Source organism: Malus domestica, chromosome 01, assembly GCF_042453785.1.
Source record: "Malus domestica chromosome 01, GDT2T_hap1".
Classification (NCBI taxonomy): Eukaryota; Viridiplantae; Streptophyta; class Magnoliopsida; order Rosales; family Rosaceae; genus Malus; species Malus domestica.
In genome coordinates this window covers 19,596,127-19,621,068 of record NC_091661.1, presented here as the reverse complement: position 1 = coordinate 19,621,068, position 24,942 = coordinate 19,596,127, and the positions used below count along the sequence as shown (strand labels likewise).

The window sequence follows — 24,942 nt, the reverse complement described above, 5'->3', positions numbered from 1 at the left end:
TTATATATATATATATATATATATATATATATATATATATATTTTATATATTTTTTGTCTAAATGTTCTCTACTTTATGTACAACGTGGATGTATATTTTTATTTTGGTTTATAAAGAGTATTTAGTGCACTACCAAAATAAGCATCAAAGAAAACGTTCTTTTTCTTTGGTGCCCTTGTTAGAGGTTCTTTTGTACAAAAGAGTGCCCATTAAACTTATTCTTCCCCAATTGTTTTTTGAAATAATGAAATTAGTTAAACGACAAACTCCGTGGGCATCCAGTACAAGAAGAGTAAAAACATAAAGCCTGCGTAACAAGGGTAGGACAAGAGTGAAACCAAACATAATCTGAATTGATAAATGACTATAGGTGACAAGAGCATCAGTAACAAACTTCTCTTCTCTCCAGTATGGCGAAATTGAATGCTAACAAAGTGAGAAGTCAGGAGGTGAATATCCAGTGGAATGGTCCTGAGCCTCTAGGGAATTAACAATAATGATATACTTACCATGTTTTTATATCACATTTATATGAGTAATGTTATTCATACCATGTTTTTATAACGTATTTCTATATCACCTTAGGTGGCATTTGATGTGGACAGTCACATCATTTGAAAATTTTGCAAAACCCAAGGAAATAAAAGAGAAAGACTCATTGTATATCACAATCATCATTTAATTAACTAGTTCTTCTTAATTATTAGTTTATTAAATAATGAACTAAATTTAAAAATCTGATTAATTCAAATGATGTGGCTGCCCACGAGTAATGCTATTCATACCCATGTTTTTATACCACATTTCTATACCACCTTATGTGACAGCCCATCCCGAAATATTTTATCAATGGTGTGAAATGTCTATTTTACCCTTGAGCGTTGTGTGGTTTAAGTTTTGGATGTGGACCAAATATGTTAAGTCCTAATTGGAACTGACACACCTCGACCTCGATGGAGGTATGTTGACCGTCACGTGAGGGTGACGTAGCCATGTGCACAGTGCATAAGCAATATTAATATAAGAGATGTGAATAAATAAAAACCAAACCAACTAGAGCACTAGATAAGATAAGGTGTAAGTGCGATATAAAGTGTGATCACACAACTAGAGCATAAGTAGCCTAAGTGCAGTACAGTAGGACGAATACTAATTATACAATACTAAAGATGGTCCTACAATTGTGATGATCTGTCAGAACCACCGTCAAATCCTCCTGAGCCACCAAAGAGCACTCCTACCTAAAACCTGGAGGGGCGCAAAACAGAAAGTGTGAATGGGCAAAAATAAAGATTTTCAAAACCATTTCATTTATCAAAAGTTCTAACATCTCGCTGTAAAACATGTATAATTTCCCAGAAAATAGAATATATATAATATCACAAAACCATGCTCAGAAAACGATATTCATAAGTATGCCATGCCAAATATCTCAAAATGACAGAATAAGTAACTCAGGCGAACTAACTCATGAGAAATAACATATTAGCCGGATTCACCTAAAGTGGCCTGTACAACTGAATCTATAGCTCAACAAGTATGTTTGCACACGAGTCGGAATCACCTATAGTGGTCTGCACGACATGACTGGTTGTAAATAAATACGCTCTAGTGCTACGATCACGTGAAGATTGTGCGAATAATCGCGGGTCACCTATGAGTCAAAACCACCTATAGTGGTTTGTATGATAGGACTGTGCACCTAACTTGGATCCAAGGTAAGCGTATAGTGTGGGAGGTGAACATCACGTGGAGGACTGTGCCTTAACCATGGGCGGGAGCACTAACACCGAGGTGCAAGTTTATGAGCTCTCAACATATCTCACCTAATCATCAATTCACAATAACAATCTACAACTCACCCGTACTTACTTGAGCGTCCACAACGTCGAACATAGATATATGCAATTACTATACTAATTCATAGTCTAAGCATAAATCAAAATGCATGACATTTCAAAACATAATTATATTTAAACACATTTTCTGGGAAAAATACCAAGTATATAAGTATAGACTGAAAACCAAAAGCCCACTCACTGATATGTGGAAGGGTCGTAGCCCCTGAGTCTCGCTTGATTGTGCTTGTCCTCAGGATAGGTCTCACCTATATGCAAAACAACTATATAAACGTTATTTTAAAGCACATACACAAAACTTGGTAATAATTTCTCATACATTGCTCAATTTGGGTATTTAAATATACCAACGTGGCCTACTCAACCCCATGAACAACCCCATATTTTTAGAAATTTTTTTCGAGCACCCACGGGCCCTCACGCGCCGGCCAAGGCACAGCCAAACGCGCAGCCCACATGCAGGCATGTGCCTGGCACACTGACGAATTCCCTAACGGTGTTAAGGAATGTTCCGTTAAATAATAGCATATACCGTTATATATACCTAACACCGTTAGCATATTCCGTCAACTTTGACGGAATATTCTCCTTCTTCAACCTTGGTTAGTCGGAGTCCGGCGCCGGTGACCCTTGCGATTGCCAGATTCTAGAAAAACTTTAAACTTCAATATCTTCTTCATTTCTCAACCGAAATTCAAGAAATTTATACCAAATTGAAGCTTAGGACTAGAGGAACACATCCTTACCACTTTTAGTTCTAAATCCAACGAAATCTCACCGGAAAAATCTCGATAATTTGGCCACCCCTGTAACTCACTAAACCCGAGAGTTCTAACGTCAAAACCACTCCAAAATTGATCCAACGAGCTAGAAAAGCAAGAATAATACCTTCTTAAGTCTCAAAACTACCTGAAACCTTCGCGATCACGTCGGAGGAATCTCCACCCCTCACCGGAGCTCGGGTATCTCACGTTCGACAAGTCCTCACGTCCAACCAAAGGTATAGATCGATTCTTGAGCTTGCAAGGAGTCCAAAGATACCATTCACGACCTCGATTCGTGCCTGCAAGGGTTGGTTCACGAGTTGACCGTACAATTGTACAGAAATGGAAGAAAATCCGAGAGGGAATGAGAGAGAGAGTCAACGGTTTGTGTGTGTGTGTGGTCCAGCTTGGGTCACCAACCAAAAACAAACAAAATCTAAGTCCTAATTGGGTCCAAAAAATTAGAACTTAACATATTTGGTCCACATCCAAAACTTAAACCACACAACACCACACAATGCTCAAAGGTAAAATAGACATTTCACACCATCAATAAAATATTTCGAGACGAGCTGTCACAACTTACCCCCTTAAGAAAATTTCGTCCCTGAAATTCCATACAATAATATGCAACCACTTATAATCATAAAATAAGCGTGGATACATTCTTTCATACACTATTCTGTCTCCTAGGTGGCTTCCTCCACCGAGTGATTTCTCCACAAAACTTTCACCAAGCGCACGGTCTTATTCCTCAAAACCTTATCTTTCCAATCCAAAATTGTCAATGGCTCCTCATCATAAGTCAGATCTGGATTAATTTCCAATGGTTGAGGAGGTATTACGTGTGACGGATTTGAAACATAATGACGAAGCATAGAAACATGAAACACATCATGCACTTTAGACAACTCTAGAGGCAACTCAAGCCTGTAAGCAACTTCACCGATTCTTTCGGTGATCTAATACAGTCCAATGTACCTAGGACTCAACTTACCTTTCTTCCCGAACCGTACAACACCTCTCCACGGTGACAACTTTAGAAACACCCAATCGCCAATTTTATACACCCGATCAGTGGCACGCTTGTCTGCTAAACTCTACTCACAATTATCATCTCACTCAAACTTAACATATTTTCTGGTTAACCTCGTCAGCGGTAATGCAATAACTGAAAAATCCTTAACAAACCGTCAATAATAACCAACTAGGCCAAGAAAACTCCGTACCTCAATGATGGTTCGTGGTTGCTCCTAATTCTCAACAGCTGCTACCTTTTGAGAATCCACCAAAATACCTTGAGCTGATGTAACATGTCCCAAAAATGCCACTTGATCCAGCCAAAATTGGCATTTGCTAAACTTAGCATACAACTGGTGTTCCTTTAATTTCTTCAACACCAAAGTAAGATGTTGAACATGCTCCGATTTAGACTTAGAGTACACCAGAATATCATAAATAAAAACAATGACAAACCTGTCTAGATATTACTGGAATACTCGATTCATCAAATCCATAAAAGTTGCAGGTGCATTAGTTAATCCGAATGGCATCACAAGAAACTCATAATGACCATATCGAGTCCTAAAAGCTGTCTTAGGAGCATCCTCACTTTTAATCTTCAATTGATAATAACCAGACATCAAATCAATCTTAGGAAACACACAGGCACCTTGAAGCTGATCAAATAAATCATCTATATGGGTAATGGATAACGGTTTTTAATCGTTACTTGATTTAATTGCCTATAATCAATGCATAACCTCAAAGTTCCGTCTTTCTTCCTCACAAATAAAACTGGAGCCTCCCAAGGTGACGTACTAGTCTGAATAAAACCCTTATCTACTAATTCCTGCAACTGAATCTTTAATTCCTTCAATTCAGCAGGAGCTATTCAATAAGGAGTTAAAGATATAAAATCTGTACCTGGAAGCAAATCAATAGTGAACTCCACATCTCGGTCTAGCGACAATCCAGGTAAATCATCAGGGAACACATCAGGAAAATGCCTAACTACTCGCACATCCTCCACACTACTAGGAGTATTATCATTCCACACTACATGAGCCAAATATCCCTGACAACCTTTCTCTAACAACTTTTTAGCTCTTATGGCAATAATAACACCATGCCTCACCCTACTACGCTAGCCCACAAAAGTAACCTCAGGCAATCTAGGACAATGAAAAGTAACTGATTTCCCGTAGTAATCTATATTGGCACGGTTATAGTGCAACCAATCTATGCCCAAAATCACATCAAAATCCACAATATCTAACGGGATGAGATTAGCTGGCATAACTACATCCTCCACTAACATGAGACATCCTGGATATACATAACTAACATAATATATCTCCCTTCTAGGTATCGCAAACTCTAAATCATACCCAAGACATGTAGGATGAGGTTGTGTCATTTGAGCGAACGTATGAGAAATAACAGAATGCTTAGCACCACAATCAATTAATACTCAAGCAAAATGACCAAGACTATTCAACGTACCCATGATCAAATTAGGATTATTCTGAGCATCCTGCAATATCATGTGGTGAATACGTCACTGGGCCTGTTGTCGACCTCCACGGCTTCTACTAGCCTGATTATTTCGTCTCTGCACACTAAGCTCATGACCTGGCTGGCTAGGCTGCCTTGATGATCCTGCACTGCTAGAAGCAACCTCCACGTGCTGGGAATGTCCTCTAGGATACCACTGAGATCCATCAGCTGGATAGAGAGGATACGACGTATAACCTCCAGAATGCTGAGGATAACCACTTTGCTGATACGGGTCTTGTGGGTACTGATAATGCCCTGCAAAATAAGGAGCTACATCACCCTAGTAATGATAAGCACCTCCACGACCCGTCTGACCATAACCACTAGGTCCTAAAACTTGCTGAATCGGCACTGGTAGTGGTAAGGAAGGCTGCGGGGGCCTCTGCTGATTCTGCAGGCAATGCATAGCCCTATGCCCCATTTGACCATAAGTATAGCATCCGCTATTGCCTCGCCTACACTCTCCAAAGTGTCGATTATTACACCTACGACATAAAGGTGCACCTGTGCCACCTGAATCTCTCTCCCTCTGAAAACGAGGACCTCTAGGGAATCTACCACCTCTCATTTGACCAGTGGAACTCATACCCCCACTAGAAGAACTGGAACTGGCTCCACATCTCTTAAAGCTCTGAGTCTTGTGAGGTCTCAAAGATGATTGACCTTTACCTTTATCATCTTTCTTCTAATTTCCATCATTTTCTTCCTCCTCACTATCACTAGGCATCTTCTCTGAATCTTTAATTCTTAGCAGAACGTCATAAAACTCTTGATAAGTAGCACAAGAAGCTGTGGTCGTCATAGAACGCTACTTCTTTCGAGTACCTAACCTAAAACGACAGAGCTTCTCAACTGGATTAGCAGCAACCTCCGGGTAATAGCGAGATAAATCAGTAAACCTTATGTAGTACTCATTAGCTGACATATTCCCTTGCTTCAAATTTGTAAACTCTTGTTTCTTATGATCTATATACTATGGATGAATGAATCTCTTCTGAAATAATTGCTTAAAAAACTTCCCAATCAGCAGCTTCATCTGGTGATAACTGATAAGACTCTTGTCTCCACTAGGATGCAGACTGCTCACCTAAAAACCAGGTAGTCGTCTCAACCCACCTATCTTCCAGAAGATTTCCCTGTCTATGCATCAAACGACAAGTCTTCTCAAGATGATTAGTCCATTTCTTTGCTCTTTTAGACCCTTCATAACCCAAGAAATGATTCAACTTCAAATTATACACAGTCTCCAGGGGAGTCCTCTCGGAAGGGCGAAATGATGACTGAATAACATTAGCTATAGCTTCCCTTAACTGAGCTATATTAGGGAAACCAGACTCAGCTAAAGGACGTGGCTCTCTACGAGGCATCATAGTTTTGACAGAAGACACCAAGATAATTAGAACACATTCAAAAAATATGTAGGACTGCCAAACCTAGGCTCTAATACCAAACTGACACACCCCGACCTAGATCGAGGTATACTAGCCGTCACGTGAGGGTGGCGTAACCATGTGCACAGTGCGGAAGCAATATTAATATAAGAGATGCAAATAAACAAAAACCAAACCAACTAGAGCACTAAATACGATAAGGTGTAAGTGTGATATAAAGTGTGATTACACAACCAGAGCATAAGTAGCCTAAGTGCAGTCCAACAGGACGAATACTAAATATACAATACTAAAGATGGTCCTACAATTGTGATGATCTGTTAGAACCACCGTCAAATCCTCGTGAGCCACCAAAGAGCACTCCTACCTAAAACCTAGAGGGGCACAAAACAGAAAGTGTGAGTGGGCAAAAACAAAGCTTTTCAAAACCATTTCATTTATCAAAAGTTCTAACCCCTCGTCATAAAACCTGTATAATTTCCCAGAAAATAGAATATATATATCATAAAACCATGCTCAGAAAACAATATTCATAAGTATGACATGCTAAATATCTCAAAATGACAGAATAACTAACTCAGGTGAACTAATTCATGAGAAATAACATATCAGCCAGATCCACCTAAAGTAGCCTGTACAGCTAAATCCATAGCTCAACAAGTATGTCTGCACACGAGTTGGAACCACCTATAGTGGTCTGTACGACAGGACTGGGTGTAAATAAATACGCTCTAGTGCTACGATCACGTGAAGACTGTGCGAATAATCGCGGGTCACCTACAAGTGGGAACCACCTATAATGGTTTATGCACCTAACTTGGATCCAAGGTGGGCGTGTGGTGCAGGAGGTGAACATCACGTGAATGACTGTGCCCTAACCACGGGCGGGAGCACTAACACCTGGGTGCAAGTTTATGAGCTCTCAACACATCTCACATAATCATCAATTCACAATAACAATCTACAACTCACATGTACTTACCTGAGCGTCCATAGCATCGAACATAGATATATGCAATTACTATACTAATTCATAGTCTAAGCACAAATCAATAGGCATGACATTTCAAAACATAATTTCATTTAAACACATTTTCTGGGAAAAATACCAAGTATATAAGTATATCTGAAATCCAAAAGCCCACTCACTGATATGTGGAAAGGTCGTAGCCCCTGAGTCTTGCTTGATTGCGCTCGTCCTCAGGATAGGTCTCACCTATATGCGAAACAACTATATAAACGTTATTTTAAAGTACATACACAAAACTAGGTAATAACTTCTCATACATTGCTCAATTGGGGTGTTTGAATATACCAACGTGGCCTACTCAACCCCACGAATAACCTCATACTTTTAGAAAAAAATTTCGAGCACCCACGCGTAGGCACGTGCCTGGCACACTGACTGATTCCCTAATGGCGTTAGGGAAAATTCCATTAAATAATAGCATATACCGTTATATATATCTGACGCCATTAGCATATTTCGTCAACTTTGACGGAATATTCTTCTCCTTCAACCTTGGTTCGCTGGAGTCCGGCGCCGATGACCCTTACGAATGCCGGATTCTGGAAAAACTTTAAACTTCAATATCTTCTTCATTTCTCAACCAAAATTGACAAAATTTATACCAAATTGAAGCTTAGGACTAGAGGAACACATCCTTACCACTTTTAGGTCTTAAATCTAAAGAAATCTCGTTGGAAAAATCTTGATAATCCGGCCACCCCTGCAACTTACTAAACCCAAGAGTTCTAACGTCAAAACCACTCCAAAATTGATCCAACGAGCTAGAAAAGCAAGAATAATACCTTCTTAAGTCTCAAAACTACCTGAAACCTTCGCGATCACGTCGGAGGAATCTCCACCCCTCACCGGAGCTCGGGTATCTCACGTTCTACAAGTCCTCACATCTAACCAAGGGTATAGATTGATTCCCGAGCTTGCAAGGAGTCCAAAGATACCATTCACGACCTTGATCCATGCCTGCAAGGGTTGGTTCACGAGTGGACCGTACAATTGTATAAAAATGGAAGAAAATCCGAGAGGGAAGGAGAGAGAAAGAGAGTCAACGATTTGTGTGTGTGTGTGTGTGTGTGGTCCAGCTTGGGTCACCAACCAAAAACAAACAAAATCTAAGTCCTAATTGGGTCCAAACAATTAGAACTTAACATATTTGGTCCACATCCAAAACTTAAACCACACATCATCACACAACGCTCAAGGGTAAATTAGACATTTCACACAATTGATAAAATATTTCGGGACGGGCTGTCACACCTTAGGTGGCATCTGATGTGGACATGCACATCATTTGAAAATTTTACAAAACCCATGGAAATGAAGGAGAAAGACTCCTCGTATATCACAATCATCATTTAATTAACTAGTTTTTCTTAATTATTAGTTTATTAAATAATGAACTAAATTTAAAAATCTGATTAATTCAAATGATGTGGCTGCCCACATCAAATGCCATCTAAGGTTGTATGAAAATGTGGTACAAAAACATGGTATGAATAGCATTACTCGGTTGTCCACATCAAATGCCACTTAAGGTGGTATGAAAATGTGGTACAAAAACATGGTATGAATAGCATTACTCCATTTATATACCACCTTATGTGGCCTCAGATGTGGACAGCCACATTATTTAAATTAATCAGAATTTAATTTAAATTAAAAACATTTAATAAACCAATAATTAAAAAAAAGCTAGAATTAAATGGTGATTATGGCATACAAAGAGTATTCTCCTTCCTTTCCCTTTCAATCCTGCTTCTTCTCCTGTTTCTTCTTCCATGCCAGTCTTTCATGCCATTTTTTTTCACGTTAGTGTGGACTACAATTATTTAAGACTAGCAATTGACAATTTCTGAAGTGGGGTTCTAGGTACAGATTTCGCATTGGTAAGTTTCTTCATAGCAATTTACATCATATCCAGATTTTAATTTGCCTGTGAAAATGCGAAAATTAGCTTCATCAATTTTACTTTCTTTCTACAAGAAAACTCAACAAAAAACATTTAGCATACGTATGCAAAATGCTATTGTTTTATTCCTTATTCTCCACATATATTGATCTGCAAAAATGAGAGTCTGGAGATTGAAATTAAACTGAAAGCAAAACGGTATCTAGGTGCTTGTAACCATCATTTAGTACTTGTTTAACACTTGATTATCTATATAATCAGTAATACAACAAAATTGAGTTTGGAGTGGTTGCAGTCCCAGACGGTAATGAAGTTGTCGTCAGAGGTCTTCAGGGCCTCCAAAGCATCGACGACGGTGGCGGAGGCAGAGAGGGACCTCATCGGCGACGGTGGTGGTGGTGGTGGTGTGAGTAGTGTGAAGTGGGTACAAAAGTACAAGAAAGGGTGGTAGTCCACACTAATGTGAAAAAAATGGCGTCAAAGAACTGGCGTGGAAGAAGAAATGGGAGAAGAAGCAGGATTGAACGGGAAAGGAAGGAGAAGACTCCTCATATACTACAATCACCATTTAATTCTAGTTTTTTTTTTTAATTATTGGTTTATTAAATGTTTTTAATTTAAATTAAGGGATACTTTGGATGCGGTCTCTAATCCTTAACATTCTTTGACTAAAACCTTAATGGTATTCAAAGTTTGATCAAAGTCCTTTGACTTTGTACACCTCATTATATTACAATTAATATTCATATTTTTATAGTTTTGACATTAATTGTTTGATATTTTTTGAGATTTATAATCCTATAAATTTACAAACCTCATTATAATACTATTAGAAATGGTTACAATAAAAAAAATTCAAACATTTTGATTGAATAAATGGATAAAAACTATGTAAAAATAAAAAATAATAAATGGCAAAAGAATGTATCCATAGTGTTAAAAAAATTGGTACATTTCACATATAACAAAGTGATACTGTAGACATCGAAATTTCGGTAAATAAATGTTGACCGATAAATCAAAGTTTCAACGCTCATGTATTACATAAATTTTACACGTAGCGTGTGACTCAACGAAAATTGAAATGAGTTGGAAAAGTCATCAAATAGGACACGTGTCAACACCTGGCAGAAACGACTTATTTCATCTGGAATATTATATTCAAAATTAGGCCTTGGAAATTTCTATAAATACAAGCCCATTTCATTCATTTGGGGGGACCAATTCATATTACACCTTGAAGCTCTGAAGCTCTGAAACTCCGAAGCTCTTAAGCATCTAGGTTCCCGAAGAATCAAGAAAGCCTTCTTCGTTCTTCGTTCATCGTTCTTCCAAGATCAAGCCCCGACGGCCTTTGGATCAACAATCATCCACCAATTCAAGATCAAGCCCCGACGGCCCTTGAAGAAAGTGTTCTTCGTTCCTCGTTCATAGTTCATCCAAGATCAAGCCCCAACGCCCCTTTGGATCAACAACGTCGACAAATCCACACATCCAACCGTTTCTTCAAGATCAAGCCCAAAAGCCCTTGAAGATCCGTTCATCACTGTTCTTCAAGATCAAGCCCAAAAGCCCTTGGAGATCCGTTCATCACTGTCCTTCAAAGATCAAGCCCAAAAGCCCCTTTGAAGATCCGCTCAAATCCACCTTCAAGATCAAGTCCACGGCCCTTGAAGAACGTTCATCCTTAGATCAAGCCCAACGGCCATTTGGATCAATCACACATCCACAAATACACACCTTACGGAGATCGAATCAGAGGATCAAAATAGAGAGAGATTGTAACCCAAAATCATCAAACATTTAAATATTTGTTCGTGCACGTTTGTTCTTGTCTCTTTCGTTTCAGGAATTTTCCGTGTTCACAAATTGGCACGCTCGGTGGGACAATCTCTGCCTCTCATCTCTTTCTCCAAAATTCAAGCGCACTTCGAAAATTAATGGCATCAAGGAAGGCTCAAACTGTTCCCGCAACCGGCGCAAAGAACAAGAGCGTCCTCGTCGCAAGTGGTGTCACTTTGGGCATCACGACTCGAAGCATGGCAAGAGCTACTTCTGCCACCTCTTTCACCTCTGCATCAACTCTGCCAAAGGGACAAGAGTACCCCAGGCGCGAGCCTATGATCACCTTAGCCTCACTAAGGGCACCAAGGGGGGAAAGACCAAGGGAATACTCCGAATCCATGCTCTCCGATGACGATTCAAGCGGCAGTTCAGCCATGCAAGTCATGACCGCTGGAGCAACTTCAGTCGAGGAACAGCTTGCTCAAATGAATGAAGCAATCGCAAGACTAACTCGAACTGTGGAAGAAAAAGACTTGCAAATTGCGGCATTAGTCAACCGACTGGAGGCGCAGGACAGCGAGAAACCCGACCCAGAGGATGATCCACTAAAGGGAGGAGCTGGCGGAGACGAAGAACCCCCGGTGAAGAAAATCGATGGGAAGCCGAAACCAGACCAAGCAGCGGCACTCATGGGATCTCTTTCTATCCAGCAGCTGCAAGAGATGATCACCAACACCATCAAGGCACAGTACAAAGGGAGCTCATATACCTCCGGGTTGTACTCAAAGCCGTATTCAAAGAAGATCGACGCCCTAAGGATGCCGAGGGGTTATCAACCACCAAAGTTCATGCAATTTGATGGAAAGGGAAACCCGAAACAGCACGTTGCCCACTTCGTTGAAACTTGCAACAACGCAGGAACCGAAGGGGACTACCTCGCCAAGCAGTTTGTGCGCTCGCTGAAAGGAAACGCCTTTGAGTGGTACACGGATCTGGAGCCTGAGTCTATCAACAGTTGGGAGCAATTGGAGCGGGAATTCCTCAATCGCTTCTACAGCACCCGCCGCACTGTGAGCATGCTAGAGCTAACAAGCACAAAGCAGTGGAAGGACGAGCCAGTCATGGACTACATCAACCGATGGCGTAATCTAAGCCTCGACTGTAAGGACAGACTCTCCGAGATTTCTTCAATCGAGATGTGCATCCAGGGCATGCAATGGGGTTTACAATACATCCTTCAAGGTATCAAACCACGAACTTTTGAAGAATTAGCCACCCGTGCCCACGACATGGAGTTGAGCATCGCCCACCATGGAAAGAAGGAGCCAATCACCGATTTCAAAAGGGATAAGGTGTTCACTTCAAGAGCAGACAATCATGGGAAAAAGCCCGCCAAGGAAGCTTTTACCACCAATACCACCCCTATCAATACCTCGTCTGTGCCCGTCAAAATCTCTTTCAATAAAGCAAGGGAGACGAAAAAAGGTGAGCCTTCCCACACCCAAGATAGGTACAAAAACACCTTGAGGGAATTGGAGCAGAAGGTATACCCTTTTCCGGACTCCGACATGGACGCAATGCTGGACGACCTACTGGAGAAGAAGGTGATTGAGTTACCCGAATGCAAACGCCCTGAAGAAATGAATCGCATCAATGATCCCAAGTACTGCAAGTACCATCGTATCGTGGGTCATCATGTGGGCAAGTGTTTCATCCTAAAAGAACTCATCATGAAGTTGGCACAACAAGGACGGATTGAGCTCGACCTAGAAGACACAGCTGCGACGCACACCACTACGGTCGTGTTCGGATCCTTTGATCCCGTGTTTCTTCAAGAAATGCCTGACCATGCTCGGCAATACTCGAACCACACTGCACATTCTGCACCACCGTCACTGGGGGCAAGCAACCAGGACGCACCTATTGACGATGACAAAGGATGGACATTGGTGACCTATGAGAGGACGAGGAAACCAAAACCGCAAGCTATAAAGCAAAAGGGGGAACAAGGGAGAAAACACCGCCGTCGCGGCAATAGGAAGCCTCAGAGAAACATAAGAGCTGCTAAGCCAATATATGCTGGGGAACCTGCGGAGCAAAAGCCACGCATTCCCGTCTCATTGCACGAGTACTTCCCGGAGGACTTCTTCCAACATTGCACTATCACCGCATGTCACATGGTCGAATTAGAAATGGAAAAACCTTCAAAGGGAAAAATTGTCGCCGCTGAGGGAGAAAATACTCTGACACCTGAAGAAGGTCTGCCAATACACTTTAGCATCGAGGAAGCGCTACAATTGCCAAAGAAGATACGAAGGGCATTGGCAACGGTTTTAGCGAGTCCGAACGACCACGAAGTGCAAGAAAGCAAGAACGAAGGCTTGAGGCCTCGGCCACACGAGTGTGCCACATGTTATGCCACCGAGGACACAATCCACTTCGCCGACGAAGACTTGTTGCTAGGATCCAAGCCTCACAACCGACCTCTCTTCGTCTCTGGGTACGTAAGGGAGCATAAAGTCAGCCGCATGCTTGTGGACGGCGGGTCAGCCATAAATATCATGCCAAAGTCAACAATGACCGCAATCGGCATCAAGGTGGATGAACTATCCCTAAGCCGTCTACTAATCCAAGGTTTTAACCAAGGAGGACAAAGAGCGATGGGCATGATCCGAGTGAAGATGACCATTGGTGAACTCAAGTCAAGCGTGATGTTCCACGTGATTGATGCAAGAACTTCCTACGGTCTGCTCTTAGGAAGGCCTTGGATCCATGCAAACGGAGTGGTACCGTCCACCCTTCACCAATGTTTAAAATTTTACCAAGAACGAGTGAAGGTGATCTATGGCGACACCAAGCCATTCACCGAAGCTGAATCACATTTCGCAGACGCCAAGTTCTACATAAATGAAGACACGGTGCCCGAAACTCTTCCAAAAGAGATTAAATCCATGAGCAAAGCAGCGCCTAAAAAACAGGAGTGGCAAGCTATGCCCAAGAAGCAAGAAGAAAAAGCTATGCCATCTTCAAGCAAAAATGACGACGAGCTTTCTAAACCTGCAACAACCAGAGGAAGTAGGACGACCTCAAACGGACCAAGCGTACCCGTCTTCCGGTACATCCCGACCTCGAGAAGAAAGAATGGTCAATCCCCGTTCGAAACTACAGCGAGCAAAGCCGATGCACAGCGGCACATAGATAATGTAAAGTTGCTAAAAAAGAATGCAGTTTTGCCTCTGACCCAGCTAGGCGACACTAAGGTTGTAAAACCATCACAGGGCTTCATAAAAGGCCTGCCAAAGGGGGTAGAACCAAGCTTTCTCCCAACCAAAAGGACCGAAGAAGGTTTTGATCCAAACGCCTACAAACTTATGTCGAAAGCTGGGTATAACTTCACCTCCTCTGCAAATTTGGGAAAGAATGATTTGAACACCGTCAAAGACAACGAACGTGATCTCACTAAAACTCAGAAGAAGTTAGAGAAGCATGGTTACGGGGTTAGCAACAACAAAGCTGGGCTTGGCTTCACACCAAATGCACCGGTGAAAATCTCCAGCAAGGCAAAAAATGCTAGCGCCCAACACATCAGCGTACACATTATACAAGATAGAGAGAAGCCTCAACCTGCCCCCCGGACATCAGTATTCGATAGAATGAATTGTTCAAAGCCCAGAGTTTCGGCACCTAAACTCATTGGCGGTCAAAACAAAACTTCCGTCTTCAAAAGGCTTAACACGTTAGTATCTCGAGGCTCTGTTTTCAAAAGGTTATCAAAACCTAAAAAGCAAAGCAATACGACTAGCTTCCCTCCACGACAGTCAGTTATGGAAAGACTTGGAGAAGCCAAAGAGCCTTCCAAAAGGAGAAAGACGACACCAGAAGTAGAAGAGATCGATAGCCTGGCAGAAAAGGATGGCGTTCGAAGTTCCATTCCTTCAAGAATGAAGCGCCAAGCAATATTGGAGGTTGACACAGTTGGATCACTGAAAGTGAAAAGGCGCACCATCATTCACACTGGACAATCTTCATGCCAACTAGCTCGGGAGGTTAACACCGAAGAAGAAGCCCAAGGCGTCTTCCACATCACAATCCAAGAAGGTGAAGAAGATGAAAGCCTCGAAGAAGATGTCATTGCGGCACCGTCACAACTCGAAGATGGGGGGCAAGCCACAGTTGACGATCTCAAAGAACTCAACTTAGGCACAAGTGAGGAACCGAAGCCTATCTTCGTAAGCGCATTACTAAGTGCAGGCGAGATAGAGAAGTATTACCAGCTGCTATTAGAGTTCAAAGACGTCTTTGCTTGGACCTACAAGGAAATGCCCGGCCTCGACCCTATCATTGCTGTGCATCATCTTGCAGTCAAGCCTGGAACGCGACCAGTAAAGCAAACTCAAAGACGCTATCGATCCGAGCTCATCCCACAAATCGAGGCCGAGATTGACAAGTTGATCGAAGCAGGCTTCATTCGAGAGGTGCAATACCCCAAGTGGATCTCCAACATCGTCATAGTCCTTAAGAAATCTGGACAAATACGTGTTTGCGTGGACTTTCGAGACCTCAATAATGCTTGCCCGAAGGATGACTTCCCCTTGCCAATCATTGAGATCATGGTGGACGCAACCACTGGCCATGAGGCACTATCATTCATGGACGGCTCTTCTGGATACAATCAAATTCGCATGGCTCTTGAAGATGAGGAACTAACAGCCTTCCGCACTCCAAAAGGTATTTACTGCTACAAGGTAATGCCCTTTGGTCTGAAGAATGCTGGAGCTACATATCAACGCGCAATGCAGAAGATCTTCAATGACATGCTACATAAGAATGTAGAATGCTATGTAGACGATGTGGTGGTCAAGACAAAGAAAAGATCAAATCACTTGAAGGATTTGCGAGTAGTGTTCGAAAGGTTGCGAAAATACAACCTCAAGATGAACCCATTAAAGTGTGCATTTGGCGTCACATCTGGAAAGTTCCTTGGCTTCATCGTCAAGCATCGTGGCATTGAAGTGGACCAATCAAAGATCAAGGCCATTCAAAGCATGCCCGAGCCAAGAAACCTGCACGAGTTGAAAAGTCTACAAGGTCGGCTAGCCTTCATTAGACGCTTCATCTCCAACCTTGCAGGGCGTTGTCAACCGTTCAGTCGACTCATGAAGAAAGATGTTCCGTTCGTATGGGACAAAGCATGCAACAATGCTTTTGAAAGCATAAAGAAGTATTTATCAAGTCCACCTGTCCTGGGGGCACCTGTACCAGGGAAACCGCTCATATTGTACATTGCTGCTCAGGAAAGTTCAGTTGGAGCACTCTTGGCACAAGAAAACGAGGCCTAGAAAGAATGAGCGCTCTACTACCTCAGTCGAACGCTTACCGGCGCTGAATTGAACTATTCCCCAATAGAAAAAATGTGCCTAGCCTTGATGTTTTCCATCCAGAAGCTCAGACATTACATGCATGCTTACACCATCCACTTGGTTGCTAAAGCTGACCCGGTCAAATACGTCATGTCTAAGCCAGTTTTGACAGGGCGACTAGCTAAATGGGCATTACTTCTCAATCAATACGAGATCATCTACGTCTCAGCTAAAGCCATCAAAGGACAAGCGCTAGCAGACTTCCTTGCTGACCATCCAATCCCGGCCGATTGGAAAATCTCAGACGACTTGCCCGACGAAGAGGTGTTCTGCATCGACATATTCCCGACATGGACGATGTTCTTCGACGGATCTGCACGAGCAGACGGAGCGGGGGCAGGAGTAGTATTCATGTCGCCACAAAGGCAAGTACTACCTTATTCATTCCAGCTAAGCGAATTATGCTCCAACAATGTCGCTGAGTACCAAGCACTGATCCTCGGGCTCCAAATGGCAATCAACATGGAAATCGCAGCCCTTGAGATATACGGCGACTCCAAGCTCATAATCAATCAACTCCTGGCTGAATATGAGGTGAGGAAAGATGACCTTGTCCCATACTTCCGGCTGGCAACGCAGTTGCTACAAAGGTTTGAGGCCGTAACACTAGAACACGTGCCAAGAAAAGAGAATCAAATGGCAGACGCTCTCGCCAACCTAGCCTCGAGCATGACATTAGGAGAAGACGAAGCTACAAACGTGCCAGTCTGCCAAAGATGGGTAATCCCGCTTGTCACCGAAATGGTATTAAGTGATACAAACGTTATTTCAATACTTCCGGTCAACGTTGAAGAGTGGAGACAGCCTCTGATCAACTACTTGGAGCACGGAATGCTTCCAGATGATCCGAAACACCGCTCTGAAATACGTCGACGAGCACACCGCTTCCTCTATTACAAAGGAACACTCTACCGGCGATCGTTTGAAGGGGTACTTCTGAGATGCCTAGGCGAGGAAGAAGCCAATCAAGCCATGGAAGAAGCACACTCAGGAATATGTGGAGCGCACCAGTCCGGACCAAAGCTTCATTTCCAGCTCAAAAGAATGGGTTATTACTGGCCAAGCATGGTAAAGGACTGCCTAGAATACGCCAAAAGGTGCCAAGCCTGCCAATTTCACGCCAACTTCATACATCAACCGCCTGAACCATTACACCCCACAGCTACTTCATGGCCGTTCGATGCATGGGGATTGGATGTCGTAGGACCAATTGCGCCAAAGTCATCTACAGGAGAGGCTTACATCCTGGCTGCAACAGATTACTTCTCTAAGTGGGCTAAGGCCATACCCCTGAAGGAAGTCAAGAAGGAAACTGTCGTTTGTTTCATCAAGGGACATATCATCCATCGATATGGGGTGCCGCGCTACATTGTCACCGACAACGGAAAGCAGTTCTCAAACCGACTCATGGACGAGCTCTGCGAGAAATACAGGTTCAAGCAGCACAAATCCTCCATGTATCATGCTCCGGTCAACGGTCTTGCAGAAGCATTCAACAAGACATTGTGCAACCTCCTGAAGAAGGTAATCGGTAGAACAAAGAAAGACTGGCATGAAAGAATAGGCGAAGCCCTATGGGCATACAGGACAACATATAGAACGCCTACCCAAGCCACACCTTATTCCCTTGTATATGGCGTAGAAGCTGTTCTACCGCTCGAAAGTCAAATCCCCTCGCTAAGGATGGCTATACAAGAAGGCTTGACTGATGAAGAGAATGCAAAGTTACGTCTTCAAGAACTGGAGGCACTGGATGAGAAAAGACTCGAAGCCCAGCAACACCTGGAGTGTTATCAAGCGCGACTTTCTAAAGCCTTCAACAAGAGAGTTCTCCCTCGGTCTTTTCAAATGGGAGATCTCGTCCTTTCATTGCGTAGGCCTATCATCACAACTCACAAGACAAAAAGCAAGTTCACGTCAAAATGGGATGGACCATACGTAGTACAAGAAGTCTACACCAATGGCGCCTACTTAATCATGGCGGAGGACGGCTTAAAGATCGGCCCTATCAACGGTAGATTCTTGAAGCGCTACTACCCCTGAAAGGCAACAAATTCCAGCTCCTTGACCGCACGAGCCTAAACTGTAGGACACAAGGCTCCTCGCCTGCACGAGCCTAAATTGCATGGCACAACACTCCTTGCCTGCATGAGCTGAAACTGCAAACGGCACAAAAAAAAAAAAAAAAAAAAAAGAAAATCCAAAAAATATGTATTTGAACTACGTTATGACTTGATCTCTTCTTTGGAGGGGTACGTAGGCAGCTCGAATGTTCAATTTTTCGAGTTCAGTCACATCAAAATATAAATAAATGTTTTATTAAAGAAAGTCAATCTTATTAAAAAAAAAAAAAAAAAAAAAAAGGGGTTTGATTAAAGTCTCATTAATGAAGGTCAATTTTATTACAAATTTACTTGCAATTTTCTTGGTACAAAATTAAATTACAATTTCTTTAAAAAAAAAAAATTATTAAAAAAAAATTAAAAAAAAAAAATATATATATATATATATATATATATATAAATATATATATATATACATATCTGAGCCCAGCTACAAAATTTGGCCCATCTCCATCTCTCCTCAGACCCAAACCGTGAGCCCGGCTACAAAATCTGACCCACTTGGCTCATTTCCCCATGTCTTCAGCCTGATCACTAGAGCTCTCCTTTCGGACCGACGCTGACGACCTGAGAATCTCACCCTGGAGCACCGATGGAGTGCGCTGATGCTGGTCTGCAAGCCGTGGCTGCAGGTGTGCAAGGATCCCTGCCTCAACTCCGCCTTCGACCTTGAGCGGCGGATCGATTCCATACTCCGATCTGTCGTCCATTGGAGCGCGGGCTCGTTGGAACAGATCCGCACCAGGCACTGCTCCAACCAGTCCTTCCCACACACTCCCCACTGAGAAAGCGAGAGACAACAATGGCAGTCTCGATACCCATAGTCGCCATCGTTACCTCCCTCCATCTCATCGCCTTCATCTTCGCCGTCGGCACCGAACGACGCCGTAGCACGGCAAAGATAGTGCCCGATGAGTACGACGAGCGTACCTACTGCGTGTACGGCACGGATGCCTCCACGGTGTACGGACTAGCGGCGTTTGGGCTGCTTGCCGTCAGCCAGACGGTGCTTAACGTCGTCACCAGGTGTCTCTGCTGCGGCAAAGGTCTAGTCACTGGCTCCTCCACCACTTGGACCGTCTTCTTCTTCGTCTTCTCCTGGACAACCTTTTTGGGAGCGGAGGCGTGCTTGTTGGCTGGGTCGGCAAAGAATGCATACCACACCAAGTACCGGGGAATCTTCAAAGTAGATGACTTGTCCTGTGCTACTCTGCGCAAGGGCATGTTTGCCGCCGGCACTGTTCTTACGCTGTTGTCACTGGCAGGGTCAAGCCTTTACTACTGGGCGCATTCCAAAGCTGATACTGGAGAAACGGAGAGTGTTTTCTCAGATCAAGGGCGAGGTCGGATTGAAGATTTTATCCTGTCTTTGCCGTTCCCCGACCATCCATGCTCATCATCATCGTCCTCTCAAGCCTCCTCGCAAGGTCCCCAAGACACCCCATAAGGTTCTGGATGCTCCATCACTACAAGATGACTTTTACTTGAACCTTGTGGAATGGTCTTCCCAAAATGCTCTGGCAGTTTGACTCGGCACCAGTGTTTATCTTTGGAGTACATCAAACAAGCAAGGTGACAAAATTGTGTGACTTGAGGCCTAATGACGGTGTGTGCTCTATCCAACGGACACGGGAGGGGTCAGACTTGTCAATTGGCACAAGTCTTGGTCGAGTCCAGGTTCGGGATGGGATGCAGTGCAAGAGGGTTCGAACGATGGGTAGGCACCAAACAAGGACTGGAATTTTGGCGTGGAACTCGCGCATATTAGCTTCAGAAAGCCGAGACCGGAACATACTTCAACATGATCCTCGAGTCCCAGACAATTACATCAGCAAGCCTGTTGGCCACAAGTCTGAGGTATATGGGCTGAAATGGTCTAATGACGACAGGGATTTGCTGAGGATCTTCTCTCTGTCAGAGCTCCGTAAAGCTTTCAGAGAAAATGGTGGATCTGCTGTCGTCGTACCCTCATCCACTTCAAGGCCGAGACTTCCTGCATACGCCACGAACTCCACTCCTCCGTCTTCTTCCTCCACGGCTGCGTCAAACTCCAAGCTCTCCACTTCTCTTCCTCGGCTGCCCAGCAATGGAAGCAGCAACCCAGCTTCTTCTTCCTAGCTGATCATCCTTCCCCAACAGCACCGTGTCGAGAGTAGCAGCAGGCGGAGCGAGAGAGACGCCAACGGCAAAGATCTCGACCTCGAGAGAGACGGCTCTCGTGGCATCAGCGACGAAGAGAATGGCGAGACGTGCAGGAAGAAGCTCAGGCTCTCCAAGGATCAATCTCCGCTGTCTCTGTGACATCCAGCCCAACCCCTCTTCACCATTAGAGCTCCACATTCGAGATGCTGGAAGGTGGTGCCAACTCTGTCGCCGCGTCGTCTGAATCTCCACCAAACCCCACCTGCTGTATATGGTGCGCACACCCGGAGCAAGTTGGGCTGCGCTCTCGGCATCGACTCCTTCCACCGCAGCGCTTGGCCTCCATCTAATAATTTGCACCATCCAAGGAACCTGCACATCCTCACCAGTACCTGTACCAGTATCTTAAAACTCCTCGAGGTCCTGCCATGGCGTCTCTGTCCGTCACAGCTGCCCTGGTCACCTCCACCTCCACCGTCTCTTGCCTCGCAGCTGCCAACAACTTCAAAGACCGCTGTCAAACGACTAGCCGGCCGAGAAGCTCTTCCTCAAACTCGAGCTCCGCTCCCTGCAAATTCCTCTACCCACCACCCAAATTTATACAGAAAAAATATATTTTAAAAAAAAAAAAAAAAAAAAAAAAAAAAAAAGGATGGTGGAGCAAAGTGGTGATGGCACCACGTGAAAAAAGGAGAGGTGCGTCTGGCACCATGATTAAAGAAAAGAATTGTTTGATATTTGGTGCTCAGGCACCATGTGCAAAAAATAAAACAGAGGAAAAGAAAGAAAAATAAAAATAAAAAAATAAAAAAATAAAAATAAAAAAAACATTAAGAGAAATAAAAGTCCATTTTATTTATTTTTCTGGAAATTTTACATAAATTTGCATTATACATACCTAAATAAAAAAAAATAAAAAATAAAAAATAAAAAAAATCAAATCAAATCAAATTCACAAGAGGGGATATTCAAGGACGATCAGGTGGCGCCTCACAACTCGGCAGTGCTCCAGGAAGAGAAGGCGCCGGAGGTTGACTGTTTGAAGCCTCAGCAGTCGGTACAGCCCCAGAAGACGAAGGTAAATGCTGCTGGAACAAACCCACAAACCTCTGATGATCAAGTAAAATCTGACCATCAGATTCCTGCATCTGGTCAATCTTCCTCTTCATGTTTGTCGCATAGCTATGTGCGAGCTTATGCAACTGTTTATTCTCCTGCTTGAGCCCTCTAATCTCCTGTTTGAGACTCATCACTTCAGCCGCCAATGATTCAACTTGACGGGTTCGAGCAAATAGGCGTTGGGCCATATTAGACACAGAACCTGCACACTGCACACTGAGAGCCAGAGAATCCTTAACAGCCAACTCATCAGACCGTTTGGAAAGTAGTCTGTTATCTCTGGGAGTGACAAGGTTTCGGGCCACCACCGCAGCGGTCATATCATTCTTCACCACCGAATCCCCAACGGTAAGAGGACCAGTAGGGGATATGAAGGATGGGCGCCATATGTTGTCTGGAGAAGGTGGGACTGCCTCTTCACCAAGATTCAAGTCAAAACGACGGTCGGAGGGTCCAGACATTTTCAAAGTGTTGAAGGAAGAAGAGATCGAACAAATCAAGATCTTAGAAGTGCAAGAGGGGAGTTTTCACAAGCGAAAATTCAAGTGTGCTTTGAAACAAACTGCATGCCTCTATAAAAAATCAGCACTCGACGGGATTTCAGAGATCGAAGAGGCGAGCTCAGAATTCGAAGAGGCCATTCAAAAATCGAAGAGGCAAGCTCAGAAATCGGAGAAGCATCTTGCTTTTCCAGACGCGTCAACACCCGTCACACGCAAACTCAGCTTTGCGGAAATCACGGGCAATTTGTTAAAGCGCCAATCCCAGATATCGAAGAGGCGCCAGTCTTTTCAGCCTCGTCATCACCTGTCATATGCACACTCAACTTTGCGCAAATCACGGGCAATTTGTCGAAGATTTTCGGTGAAGGAGAAAGCACGTGAAATTTTACTGTTCAATCACGCGTTAGTTGTCGACACGAGTGAAAGAATAGTACATCTACAAGTATTAAAGAACTTCCTATAAACTGTCTACCTTCACCCTACATAGTAAGGCAGACATACATAACATTTCTTCATCTCCAAAAATGCTTTCCCAAAGAAACCTCTCGAGTCATTCAGTGTTCCTTATTCCTTGGGGTACCTCTGCAAGCCAATGACTCCAAAGCAAAAGTATCTCATATCACCAGGGTAGAAAGCAAGAGTATCTCATATCATGCGTTCTCTCTGTCCTTTCCTTTGTCCTTGTTCTTACCTACAAAGACAAGGATAAAGAAAACAATATGCCGGAACTTCCACTCAAACTCGGGTAAGGAACCGACTGCTTGGAACCCTTCCCTGATTGCCTACCTAGCACTGCTCTCGAGTACTCGTGCTGTACTTCCAAAGAAGCTGCCACATCTGCCTGGAGAACAGATAAGGCAAGTGAAAATGATACCTTGCAGCATGTGGAGACAAGGTGCAGAAGGAACAAGCAGAGAAGAATGCGGTTTGCACAGTCAACTCAGCAGAAGGAGTCCGAACTGAGGAACTCGAGAAGCTGCCATATCTGCCTGAAGAAACAAGCAGAGAAGAATGCAGTATGCACAGCCAACTCGGCAGAAAGAGTCTGAGATGAAGAACTCGTTTTGACCCTCAAATTCTTGGGTCGACTTACTAGGCGTTGTGGGCTGCACGTGCCGATTCACCACCCTTGAATCGAATCCTTAAAGATCAAGTCACCAACTGGAAGAAAAACCCATCAATCTTGAAGATCATACCGTTGACCAAACTGCTCAGGTGTGAATTAGAAAGATTGAACAAAGAAACAGGTTGTCACCCTCACCTCGTGCCTGCTTGCCATGTGTTCGAGTCAACCTTCAAGAATCAAGCCTCAACGGCCCTTGAAGAAGTTTCCGGCCAAATTCAAGATCAAGCCTCGATGGCCCTTGAGGAAATCACAAGTCCGATTCAAGATCAAGCGTTCACCATATTTGAATCAAATCCAGTTCAAGAACAAGCTGTGGAAAATCAACAATTGGAGGAATCCAGAAAATCCTCCAACCCAGTTCAAGATCAAAGCTGTGGAAAGTCAACAAGCGCAACAAAATACGTGCCGATTCATCCACTACCAAAGCCAAATATCATCTACCACATGAAGCTCCTTGTGGCCCAATTTCAACCTTCAAGATCAAGCCTCGACGGCCCTTGAAGAAATTTCAAACAAAAGTTCAAGAACAAGCCTCAACGGCCCTTGAAGAAATCTCAAGCCCAATTCAATATCAAGCATCAACGGCCCTTGAAGAAATCTCCAGCCCAATTCAAGATCAAGCCTCAACGGCCCTTGGATCGACATCTACAGTAAGGGACTTCAAAACGCATCTCCTACACGTGACAAGCACATGTATACGACGTGCCTTGAAGTGGGGGCATTTGTAGACATCGAAATTTCGGTAAATAAATGTTGACCGATAAATCAAAGTTTCAACGCTCATGTATTACATAAATTTTACACGTAGCGTGTGACTCAACGAAAATTGAAATGAGTTGGAAAAGTCATCAAATAGGACACGTGTCAACACCTGGCAGAAACGACTTATTTCATCTGGAATATTATATTCAAAATTAGGCCTTGGAAATTTCTATAAATACAAGCCCATTTCATTCATTTGGGGGGACCAATTCATATTACACCTTAAAGCTCTGAAGCTCTGAAACTCCGAAGCTCTTAAGCATCTAGGTTCCCGAAGAATCAAGAAAGCCTTCTTCGTTCTTCGTTCATCGTTCTTCCAAGATCAAGCCCCGACGGCCTTTGGATCAACAATCATCCACCAATTCAAGATCAAGCCCCGACGGCCCTTGAAGAAAGTGTTCTTCGTTCCTCGTTCATAGTTCATCCAAGATCAAGCCCCAACGCCCCTTTGGATC

At 43.4% G+C, this 24,942-nt stretch overlaps 1 protein-coding gene across 1 annotated transcript; it reads left to right on the top strand.

Moving 5' to 3' along the window:
- Nucleotides 1–19,349: 19,349 nt before the first annotated feature.
- Nucleotides 19,350–21,768, top strand: LOC139197288 (uncharacterized). The gene has a single exon (XM_070824282.1). It carries the CDS (start codon nucleotides 19,638–19,640, stop codon nucleotides 20,280–20,282), a length of 645 nt encoding a protein of 214 aa, XP_070680383.1. The 5' UTR covers nucleotides 19,350–19,637; the 3' UTR covers nucleotides 20,283–21,768.
- The last annotated feature ends 3,174 nt before the right edge of the window (nucleotides 21,769–24,942 follow it).

Bases quoted from the DNA above. Each gene is read 5' to 3' on its own strand.
- LOC139197288 (XM_070824282.1), top strand. From the start codon at position 19,638: ATGGCAGTCTCGATACCCATAGTCGCCATCGTTACCTCCCTCCATCTC.